Source organism: Salmo salar, chromosome ssa17 (assembly GCF_905237065.1).
Source record: "Salmo salar chromosome ssa17, Ssal_v3.1, whole genome shotgun sequence".
NCBI lineage: Eukaryota > Metazoa > Chordata > Actinopteri > Salmoniformes > Salmonidae > Salmo > Salmo salar.
Genome location: NC_059458.1, coordinates 30,141,332 through 30,154,634, shown reverse-complemented (window position 1 = coordinate 30,154,634; position 13,303 = coordinate 30,141,332). Strand labels below are relative to the sequence as shown.

Below are 13,303 nucleotides of genomic sequence, written 5' to 3'. Positions count from 1 at the left end.
ACAGCTTTATCCACCACCAGGATAGGTTCAGGCCTATCGCTGGGAGGGTTAGGCCTATAGGATGTGTCTGTCTGACTCCTAGGCAGGGGGACAAAGTACCTGACAGACTCAGCTTATAATGCAGATGTACATCTGGGGCAGTATTTCCCTAGCATTACATCATTACACTTGATTTAAAGGTTTGATGATGAGTTGATTAGTGGAATCAGGCGTGTAGTACTTGGGCAAAAACATGGCCTCCTCAGCCTGACAGGGCTGCATGCGGAAAGGAGTCTCCATCAAATAAAATTGTATTTGTCACATGCTTTGTAAACAACAGGTGTAGACTAATAATAAAATATTTAACTTACGGGCTGTTCTGGACAATGCATAGAGAAAAATAATAGAAAAATAATAACACAAGGAATAAATACACAATGAGTACAAATAACTTGGCTATATACACGGGGTACCAGTACCGAGTCGATGTACAGGGGTATGGTCAGGTTACAGTCAGCCATGTAGCCTCTTTTAACTCAGTCAGGTGTGACATGTAGCTTTTTAGCCTCTTTTAACTCAGTCAAGTGTGACATGTAGCCCCGTAGCCTCTTTTAACTCAGTCAGGTTTGACATGTAGCCATGTAGCCTCTTTTAACTCAGTCAGGTTTGACATGTAGCCCCGTAGCCTCTTTTAACTCAGTCAGGTTTGACATGTAGCCCCGTAGCCTCTTTTAACTCAGTCAGGTTTGACATGTAGCCCCGTAGCCTCTTTTAACTCAGTCAGGTTTGACATGTAGCCATGTAGTCTCTTTTAACTCAGTCAGGTGTGACATGTAGCCATGTAGTCTCTTTTAACTCAGTCAGGTGTGACATGTAGCCCCGTAGCCTCTTTTAACTCAGTCAGGTGTGACATGTAGCCCCGTAGCCTCTTTTAACTCAGTCAGGTGTGACATGTAGCCCCGTAGCCTATTTTAACTCAGTCAGGTTACAGTCAGCCATGTAGCTTCTTTTAACTCAGTCAGGTGTGACATGTAGCCCCGTAGCCTCTTTTAACTCAGTCAGGTGTGACATGTAGCCCCGTAGCCTCTTTTAACTCAGTCAGGTTTGACATGTAGCCCCGTAGCCTCTTTTAACTCAGTCAGGATTGACATGTAGCCCCGTAGCCTCTTTTAACTCAGTCAAGTTTGACATGTAGCCCGTAGCCTCTTTTAACTCAGTCAGGCTGGACATGTAGCCTCTTTTAACTCAGTTTTTTTTTTTTTAAATGGTCGAATCAATAAACTAAAGTAAAAAACGAAAAGTTTCTCTCCCTAAGTCAAATTGGGCCAGGTACTGGTAGCTGGAGAGAGACAGTGGAGGGGAGAGTGGGTGGGCAGCCAATTAGCAGCGCAGGTAGCAAGAGCCTCGTTAAAGACAGGGCTGATTCAGGTGGTGCAGTCGGAGCACTTTGTTAATAAAGCTAGTACATGTAATTTGGACGCTCTGCCCCACACAACGCCACTCGACGCTGTGCTGATCCTCAAAGAGCCACTTTGTGTCTGATTATAGGCCTCGTGCAGCTATAATTTCTCTCTGATTGAAGACAGATCACTCTAGTCTTGACAGTCTGTAAATTGCATCTTATTTTTTCCCCAACCTCTCTTACCACAACAAAGGGATACAGCATCAGTTGTACCAAGAGAGCACGAGGCAGCAAATCGCCTGCTCCATTACCTGTAATGCATGGACGACTCCGAGGGGGGCGGCATACTGAAAAGTGTTCACGTCCAAACTTTCCCATCCTGTGTGTGTTTTTCCTGTTACGCATATGCTGATTGGTCGAATTCCAGTTTTTATGTCTCTGCTTTTTTCCTGGATCGAATTGTCTGTCACGTATGCCTTGTCAATACTTTACAGTGACCTTAAACTGGCAAATGAGTGTTTTATACTGAACTAGGCCTATGTGCTAGAGCTGAGGACAAAGCAGACATTACCTAAGGATGAGCTGGTTGGGTTCAAACGTCATTCCATTTACAGCCTTTCTCTGTACAATTTAGATTTTGAAAGACCTCTCTCTCTCTCTCTCTCTCTCTCTCTCTCTCTCTCTCTCTCTCTCTCTCTCTCTCTCCACTCTCTCTCTCTGTCTCTCTGTCTCTCTCTCTCTCTCTCCTACTCTCTCTCTCTCCTACTCTCTCTCTCTCTCCTACTCTCTCTCGCTCTCTCTCTCTCCACACAGACTTATCTTGTCCCTCCATACATCAACACTCTTGGTCATATAGCACTTAGCAGCTCCCCACTGTTCACTGAAAGCCTCATAAAATTAGCCCCATGATGAATCCCCTTCTTCCTTGTTCCTTCTTCATTATTTCAACCCCCCATCCCCCCATTGTCTGCCCTCCCCACTCTGCAATATGGACCTCTCAACTGGGGCTGAAGTCACTTGTTGTCCACGGCCACTGGAAGTTAATTGGCGCTTTAAATTTGCCAACGAGGTCTTACTGTGCTAAATGAATATGGCTTTGCTTGATAATTACAGCAATCTGGCCCCCCTCCCATTTACATCCCACAAAGATGGTTTTAGATAGAAGGCTTCTCTGAGAACATCTCTTGCATTAAACAGAAACCAAATATAAAGGGGCTCATTCTTTTTATCTACTGTGGAAAACTACCTGTATCCATACATGCATGGCTGAGCGAGTGTTTTTACACAGTTATTATTCAGTTATATGGGGAATTTTAACTTCTACAGTAGAACTCCCTCTATTCTGTATCCTATATATCTGCCTATCCCCTCACTCTGGCAGGCTGTTTCTACCCCAAATCTGCTCTGATGCAACATGACATGACAAGCCTCCTGCCAACTGTCCTGCTGCTGTCACTGTCACACACAAGGGAAAGGGTATAGCTAGGTAGATCAGGGTATAACCTACAGAACTAGGTAGATCAGAGTATATCATACAGTACTAGGTAGATCAGGGTATAACCTACAGAACTAGGTAGATCAGGGTATAACCTACAGTACTAGGTAGATCAGAGTATATCATACAGTACTAGGTAGATCAGAGTATATCATACAGTACTAGGTAGATCAGGGTATAACCTACAGAACTAGGTAGATCAGGGTATAACCTACAGAACTAGGTAGATCAGGGTATATCATACAGTACTAGGTAGATCAGGGTATAACCTACAGAACTAGGTAGATCAGGGTATAACCTACAGAACTAGGTAGATCAGGGTATATCATACAGTACTAGGTAGATCAGGGTATATCATACAGTACTAGGTATATCAGGGTATATCATACAGTACTAGGTAGATCAGGGTATAACCTACAGAACTAGGTAGATCAGGGTATAACCTACAGAACTAGGTAGATCAGGGTATATCATACAGTACTAGGTAGATCAGGGTATAACCTACAGAACTAGGTAGATCAGGGTATATCATACAGTACTAGGTAGATCAGAGTATATCATACAGTACTAGGTAGATCAGAGTATATCATACAGTACTAGGTAGATCAGGGTACATCCTACAGAACTAGGTAGATCAGGGTATATCCTACAGTACTAGGTAGATCAGGGTATAACCTACAGAACCAGGTAGATCAGAGTATATCATACAGTACTAGGTAGATCAGAGTATATCATACAGCACTAGGTAGATCAGGGTATATCATACAGTACTAGGTAGATCAGGGTATATCATACAGTACTAGGTATATCAGGGTATATCATACAGTACTAGGTAGATCAGAGTATATCATACAGTACTAGATAGATCAGAGTATATCATACAGTACTAGGTAGATCAGGGTATATCATACAGCACTAGGTAGATCAGGGTATATCATACAGTACTAGGTAGATCAGGGTATATCCTACAGTACTAGGTAGATCAGGGTAAAACCTACAGTACTAGGTAGATCAGAGTATATCATACAGTACTAGGTAGATCAGGGTATATCCTACAGTACTAGGTAGATCAGAGTATATCATACAGTACTAGGTAGATCAGGGTATATCCTACAGTACTAGGTATATCAGGGTATATCCTACATTACTAGGTATATCAGGGTATATCCTACATTACTAGGTAGATCAGGGTATATCATACAGCACTAGGTAGATCAGGGTATATCATACAGTACTAGGTAGATCAGGGTATATCCTACAGTACTAGGTAGATCAGGGTAAAACCTACAGTACTAGGTAGATCAGAGTATATCATACAGTACTAGGTAGATCAGGGTATATCCTACAGTACTAGGTAGATCAGAGTATATCATACAGTACTAGGTAGATCAGGGTATATCCTACAGTACTAGGTATATCAGGGTATATCCTACATTACTAGGTATATCAGGGTATATCCTACATTACTAGGTAGATCAGGGTATAACCTACAATACTAGGTAGATCAGGGTGCATCCTACAGTACTAGGTAAATCAGGGTATATCAGGGTATATCCCACAGTACTAGGTAGATCAGGGTATATCAGGGTATATCCTACAGTACTAGGTAGGTCAGGGTATAACCTACAATACTAGGTAGATCAGGGTATAACCTACAATACTAGGTAGATCAGTTTGTCCATGGCGCTGTATGTTTTTTTATTTTTTATTATTTAACTAGGAAAGTCAGTTAAGAACAAATTCTTATTTACAATGACAGCCTAGGAACAGTGGGTTAACTGCCTTGTTCAGGTGCAAAACGACAGATTTTACCTTGTCAGCTCGGGGATTCAATCTAGTAACCTTTCGGTTACTGGCCCAACACTCTAACCACTAGACTACCTGCCACCCCGAGCACCATATGACACCGTATCAGTTCATGTCTACGGAGCAGTTTTGAGATGCAGTTAAATGAAACCTTGCGGGACCGTAATCACTAGAGGTGGTAGTTCACCCCAGCTCACATTGTTAAGACTGAGAGGAAAAGCAGGTAGGTTCCATTCCAATACCTTGTGTTTTCACAGAGTCCAGTGTTCTGAATATGTAGCATACTCATTCAGCTGGTTGTTTACAGAGTCCAGTGTTCTGAATGTGTAGCCTACTCATTCAGCTGGTTGTTTACAGAGTCCAGTGTTCTGAATGTGTAGCCTACTCATTCAGCTGGTTGTTTACAGAGTCCAGTGTTCTGAATGTGTAGCCTACTCATTCAGCTGGTTGTTTACAGAGTCCAGTGTTCTGAATGTGTAGCCTACTCATTCAGCTGGTTGTTTACAGCGTCCAGTGTTGTGAATATGTAGCCTACTCATTCAGCTGGTTGTTTACAGAGTCCAGTGTTCTGAATGTGTAGCCTACTCATTCAGCTGGTTGTTTACAGCAAAGACCAGGTCTTGACTAATGCTCCTGTAAGTAAGAGGGGGCCAAGCAAGGAGAATGGACCATGCTCCCAAAGACAAGACCAGACACCCTGCCCCAAATTACCAGGGGGTGTGGGGTGTCCCCAAGGAGTCAGTCAGTCAGGCCAATCCCAGTGTCTCTGGCCGGTCTCCAGTGGCAGGTCACGGGGGATATCTGGTCTGTGAGCCAGTTCTTGACAAAGCAGCGTACCCAGCAAATCAATTCAACCAAGGCGCAAATACAAACAGCAATTAATTTCTGTCACTGAGCTGGGCGCCTGGATTACATGGAATCCTGGTTGTTGTTGCTACCCAGATGCCAGACTTGTATAGGGGTTTGTTTGTTTGGGCTCTGTTTTGCAGTGTACTGAAGAGGTGCACATTTTGGATGAATGGTCACACATGTAGTTTGAGCTAGTTACTTTGCATATGTTTAAGGCTTATAGGCCTATATGCTTGGTATAAAAAAGTGTACATTATCGGCAACCACATCTCTCTGTCTCTCTCTCTGTCTCTCTCTCTCTCTCTCTCTCTCTCTCTCTCGCACACACACACACACACACACACACACACACACACACACACACACACACACACACACACACACACACACACACACACACACACACACACACACACACACACACACACACACACACACACACACAGACAGTCTGTGTTTCTGAACACCGTCCTGCTATGCTAGATTGCTCAGACTGATTTTCACCTCGTGAGGCATTAGATCCATTTCCTCCCTATCAAACCCAGTGCCACCGAGCCTCCTGATAGGCCAGACAAAAGACAAAGATGAAGATAAGCCTTAAACACAGGCACTGAAAGGAAGATAATTGATACATACAGAAAAGGATAGGAGTCAGGCAGATGTATAATTGTTGAAATCTTTAAAGCTGAAGACGTCAGACAGTTTCCCTATGCGGTATCTGTGATTGGCCATTCTTGAGAGTTGTGTTTGTCCAAATGTTGACTCTTCACCTGATGAAGTGTGTATGGAGCGGAAGAAAATGAGTGTCTGTAAAAAGAAACAGGCTTTGATTGACAGAGTGGGATGGTACGCTGCATGGATTGAATGGTTCTCAGTTGTTATTCAGTGTTTGAGGATGTCCTCAGATTGACAAACGCTGTTCTTGTTTTATTTCATTCTGTTGCTAAATCACAACGAATACTGTCCTCTGCATTGCCACGTAGGTTAGCCTTTTGACAAGGTAAAAAAAGTCATACATTCTATGTTTCATGCAGTTAACCATAAAACAGTGGTTTGGCTCAACTATGTCATTACTTTACAAATCTCTGATTTCCCTTCCTTTCACTTTGGGCTATTTTTAGACAGGGGCATTCCTTTGGAAAATAAATAAGCTCCTTCACAAAGTACAATACCAGAAATGAATGGTTTAGACAAACATTTGCAGAGGCGTGGTTGAGCACACTGACCACTACTGGCCTTGCGTGTGGTTCTGGTCCTCGTGTGGTTATCTTTCTCCAGGGCACAGTAGGTTGTTTCTCAATGTTTTTCAATGTTAGAGCCAAAGATAGTTGAAAGAAAAATAGGCCTGAATTGTTTGTTGGCTGAATGAGTAGTGTTGATGGTTGGTCTAGAAAGTTAAAAAAGGTCAAGTGCGTTTTACAGTCATCCTTTACCCCGACCTATTCCCCTGCTTACTCAAAGAATACGGTCAAAGGCAAACACATCCTGCAAAAATGCATACCCTCCTTACACACACACACACACACACACACACACACACACACACACACACACAGTCTGTTGTAGCTCAGGTAACAATAGTCCTTCAGACCTCCCTACTCCTGTCCCAGTGTGTTTATGTTATAATCACAGGTCTTTATTGGTAGATCTGCCCAGCCCTCTTCTCCCGTTGAGACTAACCACCTCTGATATGTGTGGAGAACCTCAAGCTTCCACAGTGTTTAGGTCATCAGAGGACCATATTTACAACAAGGAGTTCCTCATTGATTATGTCTGCCCTCCACTCTGTTTACAGAGGAAATCAAGAACACATGTGTCCTTCTTATCCTCTCTACCACTCTTTCCATCTACTTCCCACAATCATTCTTTTATCATACTAGGCCTCTTACTCTCTTTGATGATCTGAAGTTACATGTTGGTCATTTAGCAGACTCTCTGATCCAGAGGGACTTACAGGAGCAATTAGGTAACAGTGCCTTGCTCAAGGGCACATCTACAGATTTTACACCTAGTCGGCTCGGGGATTTGAACCAGCGACCTTTCCGTTACTGTCCCAGCACTCTTAACCGCTAGGCTACCTGGATGAGTTTTCACTGTGTGTGAGTGTGTGCGTGAGCGTGACAGTATGTGTATGCGTGTATGTGTATGACTGTATGTGACAGTATGTGCATGACAGTATGTGACAGTATGTGTATGACTGTGTGTGCGTGACTGTGTGTGTGTGTGTGAGACTGTGTTTGTGTTTGCGTGACTGTGTTTGTGTGTGACTGTGTGTGTGTGTCCTATAATTAAGCAATAAGGCACGAGGGTGTGGTATATGGCCAATATACCATGGCTAAGGGCTGTTCTTAGGCAAGACGCAACGCGGAGTGCCTGGACACAGCCCTTAGCCGTGGTATATTGGCCATATACCACAAACCCAAGAGGTGCCTTATTACTATTATAAACTGGTTACCAACGTAATTAGAGCAGTAAAAATAAATGTTTTGTCATACCTGTGGTATACGTCTTATTTACCATGGCTGTCAACCAATCAGCATTCAGGGCCCAGTTTCTAATGTGTTGTAATGCAGCATCAGACATTACTGTTATAAATGTCCTGGCTGGTACAGGGGAAGTAGTTCTCCCTGTGAGTCTATACAACAAAACTCTTTTAAGACCTCTGAAGAAATGTCTTATCTTAAACCAATGGATGCCAGATGCATTAGGAAACAGTTTGTATACTTAATGTTTATACTCCAAACCACAAAGAGAGAGTAGAAATATTCACACAGTAGAGATATTCATCAGCATAATGGGTAAATGGCAGGTAGCCTAGTGGTTATAGTGTTGGGCCAGTAACTGAAAGGTTGCTGGATCAAATCCCTGAGCTGACAAGTCAAACATCTGTTGTTCTTCTCCTGAGCAAGGCCGTTAACCCATTGTTCCCTGGGTGCTGCTGATTAAGGCAGCCCCTGCACCTCTCTGATTCAGAAGATTTGGGTTAAATGCGGAAGACACATTTCAGTTGAAGGCAGTTTTCTCCCTTTAAACATATTCCTGTGTCAAATATATTCTTACAGAGAACTGTGTGTTTGACAATATCAATGTGAATAGTAGGCCTACTTAATCTAGTGACCTCTGTGTACTCTGCAGATAAATTCAATGGACCATATTCACAGATCAGAGTCTCAGAGTAGCAGTGCTGATCTAGGATCAGGACCCCTCTGTTTATATCATCTTATTCTTTAATGATGGTCCTAAAGTGACGTCTGATCCTAGATCAGCAGTCCTACCCTGAGACTCTTTGTGAATACAGGCCAAGGTTTTCCATCATTGTCAGTTTCACTTTAATGTTCAAATAGTATTTGAACCCTGGTCAGGAGTATTCAACTGTTATTCAACTGTCACTAAAGTATTTACTGTCACTAGCGAGTTGCCATTCTATAGTCTCCCAACAGGGGGCAGTAGAGTCTGGATAAGGACAGAGCTAGCGGCCCCCTACAGGCTTCATGCACTGGATCCTCCTCAACCAGAACTACACTTAGAGAGAGAACGACATCCTCACTGTGAGTGAACACTTCTGTACCCTTCTACAATCTACACCATACTAACTGAATGTGTCATCCTTCTACAATCTACACCATACTAACTGAATGTGTCATCCTTCTACAATCTACACCAAGGTAACTGAATGCGTCATCCTTCTACAATCTACACCATAGTGACTGAATGTGTCATCCTTCTACAATCTACACCATAGTAACTGAATGTGTCATCCTTCTACAATCTACACCAAGGTAACTGAATGTGTCATCCTTCTACAATCTACACCATAGTGACTGAATGTGTCATCCTTCTACAATCTACACCATAGTAACTGAATGTGTCATCCTTCTACAATCTACACCAAGGTAACTGAATGTGTCATCCTTCTACAATCTACACCATAGTGACTGAATGTGTCATCCTTCTACAATCTACACCATAGTAACTGAATGTGTCATCTTTCTACAATCTACACCAAGGTAACTGAATGTGTCATCCTTCTACAATCTACACCAAGGTAACTGAATGTGTCATCCTTCTACAATCTACACCATAGTAACTGAATGTGTCATCCTTCTACAATCTACACCAAGGTAACTGAATGTGTCATCCTTCTACAATCTACACCAAGGTAACTGAATGTGTCATCCTTCTACAATCTACACCATACTAACTGAATGCTCAGACCGTCAGTCTCCCTGCCAGTACTGCCCCCTGCTCAGACTGTCAGTCTGCCTACTGCCCTCTGCTCAGACCGTCAGTCTGCCTACTGTCCCCTGCTCAGACCATCAGTCTCCCTGCCAGTACTGCCCCCTGCTCAGACCATCAGTCTCCCTGCCAGTACTGCCCCCTGCTCAGACTGTCAGTCTGCCTACTGTCCCCTGCTCAGACCATCAGTCTGCCTACTGTCCCCTGCTCAGACCGTCAGTCTGCCTACTGTCCCCTGCTCAGACCGTCAATCTGCCTGCCAGTACTGTCCCCTGCTCAGACCATCAGTCTCCCTGCCAGTACTGCCCCCTGCTCAGACTGTCAGTCTGCCTACTGTCCCCTGATCAGACTGTCAGTCTGCCTACTGTCCCCTGCTCAGACCGTCAGTCTGCCTACTGTCCCCTGCTCAGACCGTCAGTCTGCCTACTGTCCCCTGCTCAGACCGTCAGTCTGCCTACTGTCCCCTGCTCAGACCGTCAGTCTGCCTACTGTCCCCTGCTCAGACCGTCAGTCTGCCTGCCAGTACTGCCCCCTGCTCAGACTGTCAGTCTGCCTACTGTCCCCTGCTCAGACCGTCAGTCTGCCTGCCAGTACTGTCCCCTGCTCAGACCGTCAGTCTGCCTGCCAGTACTGTCCCCTGCTCAGACCGTCAGTCTGCCTGCCAGTACTGTCCCCTGCTCAGACCGTCAGTCTGCCTGCCAGTACTGTCCCCTGCTCAGACCATCAGTCTGCCTGCCAGCACTGCCCTCTGCTCAGACTGTCAGTCTGCCTGCCAGTACTGTCCCCTGCTCAGACCGTCAGTCTGCCTACTGTCCCCTGCTCAGACCATCAGTCTGCCTGCCAGCACTGTCCCCTGCTCAGACCGTCAGTCTGCCTGCCAGTACTGTCCCCTGCTCAGACCGTCAGTCTGCCTGCCAGTACTGTCCCCTGCTCAGACCATCAGTCTGCCTGCCAGCACTGCCCTCTGCTCAGACCGTCAGTCTGCCTACTGTCCCCTGCTCAGACCGTCAGTCTGCCTACTGCACCCTGCTCAGACCGTCAGTCTGCCTACTGTCCCCTGCTCAGACCGTCAGTCTGCCTGCCAGCACTGCCCTCTGCTCAGACTGTCAGTCTGCCTGCCAGTACTGCACCCTGCTCAGACCGTCAGTCTGCCGGGCCAGTGTACCAACCTCAAATGGACGGAGTGTGTAGAGACTGGCGACAGTGTTAAGTGCATAGCAGTCCTGGGTTCAAAACAGTAGGCCTACTTGTTTTTCTTTCAAATAATTTTGCACACTGGGGTCAATGGAGTAGTCCCAAAAGTGTAAGCCCCGACCATCTGGCACTATGTGTCAAATAGGGGGTATGTCAGCTAAGAGGGTAGGTCAGAAGTTTGGGAGGGGGGTGGAATGAGTGTTAGCGGTTGAAGCAATAGCGTCCAGTAGCATAGTGGTCGGTTGGCTCATTACAGTTTTTCTCAATTGTTTACACACAAATACTGGTACTTGAGACACAATGACCACAACATGTAACTCATGCACCAACCCCCTGAACCAATTCTGCTAAACTACAAGCACAAGTCCTGCTTTACACTCAAATTGCAGTTCTAAAACACACTTTTTTCAAAACACTACACACAATTCTTTGCATTTGGCACAATTTTCATGCAGAAAATCTCTTGTTTTCACAATGAACACACTGCCATTCAAATATGCACACTGACTCATCACATGGGTAAACACCCATCACACAGTTTTACAATTAGCAATCAGAGCTTTAGCATAAAAGGGCAACAGGTGAGCTCTTCTGTTTTGGAGCGATGGATGCCAACATTGGAAACAGAGGCAGAGCCAGAGGAGTGAGAGTAAGAGGAGGAGGACGGGGAGGACACGGACGAGGACGAGGAAGGCCAAGGACCGTAATCTCTGATGAGATCCGAGCCACTTTGGTTGATCATGTGGTCAACCATGGTCTAACAATGAGGGAGGCTGGGCAAAGAGTACAGCCAAATTTGAGCAGGTACACTGTAGCATCCATCATCCGGACATTCCGAAATGAGAATAGGTAAGAAATCTACTCTCACTAGAAAATTGCAGTACTGCATATCAATACAGTACTCAATGAGTACAGTAGTACAGTATTGCCTGTGGACTGTTCTGTAGGACTGTAAAAATAAAGTATGTTTCAAGTATTTGGGAAATGTATTCCTACTTTGTATTTACAGTATTTGACTATTTGTTTGGCAGAACTGAAAGATTACCAACACAAGGTGGTCGGGAACGTGTTCTGTCTCCTGAACAGGAAACTGAAATCATCAACATGGTCCTAGAAAATAACGCCATAACATTACGGCAAATACAAAGAAAAATAATAGAAAACAATGAGATACTTCAAAATATTGATAGGGTAAGCTTATCAACACTGGAGGTCTACAGGGTGCCATTTGAACGCAATTCAGAATGAGTCAAAGAATTGCGATATAACTATGTGCAAGTGAGTCCTATACAATCCCACAATTGATGCATACTCTCAACACTGTATAAATTATACATATTTCAGTATTGTAATCATAATGATTGTGCTTCACAATAGTGACCACTCCATGTCTATTTCTGATATTGTCATGTGTGTTTCAGAGAGTCCTTGAGCTAGAGGTGGCTGCAGTGGAGCACCAGTTCATCTTCATTGATGAGGTTGGATTCAACCTCACAAAAAGATGAAAGAGGGGAAGGAATATCATCGGCCAGTGTGCCATTGTTCAAGTCCCTGGCCAGCGCGGAGGGAACATCACAATGTGTGCAGCGATTACCCACCACGGCGTCATCCATCACCATGCTACCCTTGGCCCCTACAACACCGCCCATCTGATCACATTCCTGGACACCCTACACAACACACTCATTCCACCAGATCAGGTAGATGGCCCAGAGCAGCTCAGGTACGTTGTCATTTGGGACAACGTAAGTTTCCACAGGGCTGCTCTGGTTCGTAACTGGTTCACTGCCCAGCCACGCGTTTTAGTTGTTTATCTCCCTCCATATTCTCCAGTCCTCAATCCTATTGAGACATTTTTTTCTGCCTGGAGATGGAAAGTGTATGACCGAAATCCACAAACGTGTATACCTCTTCTCCAAGCTATGGAAGACGCATGTGGAGATATAGCAGCTGATGCTTTTCATGGCTGGAATCGCCATGCTAGGCCATATTTCCCCCGCTGCTTGGCCAGGGAAAACATTGCTTGTGATGTGGATGAGGTGCTGTGGCCAGACAGAAGAGAGGATGCAGCATAGTTTTAGAAAAATTTTATTTGTTATTTTTTTACTGTAACTGTATACATTAAATTCTTCTGTTTTGTATGTAGACCACTGTATGTGCAACTTTGTGTTGGTTGGGAATGGGATGTGTACATTGTTTTTGTGGGAAAAAGAAAATATATTTGTTACCGTGTATTTGTGTGTTCTGAGTATAAAAACAATATTGTCAAATATTTTACAACACACTTATGTATGTACTGTCTGTAGTAATGACAACACTGAACCAAAAAAAGGCCTAAGTCA

The 13,303-nt window shown here is 44.4% G+C and overlaps 1 protein-coding gene across 1 annotated transcript; it reads left to right on the top strand.

The window, feature by feature from the left end:
- The first annotated feature begins 8,964 nt into the window (after positions 1-8,964).
- LOC123728187 (keratin-associated protein 10-7-like) lies at positions 8,965-11,681 on the top strand. Its single transcript, XM_045699359.1, has 2 exons — positions 8,965-9,079; positions 9,197-11,681. Exon 2 carries the CDS (start codon positions 9,699-9,701, stop codon positions 10,956-10,958), a length of 1,260 nt encoding a protein of 419 aa, XP_045555315.1. The 5' UTR covers positions 8,965-9,079; positions 9,197-9,698; the 3' UTR covers positions 10,959-11,681.
- The last annotated feature ends 1,622 nt before the right edge of the window (positions 11,682-13,303 follow it).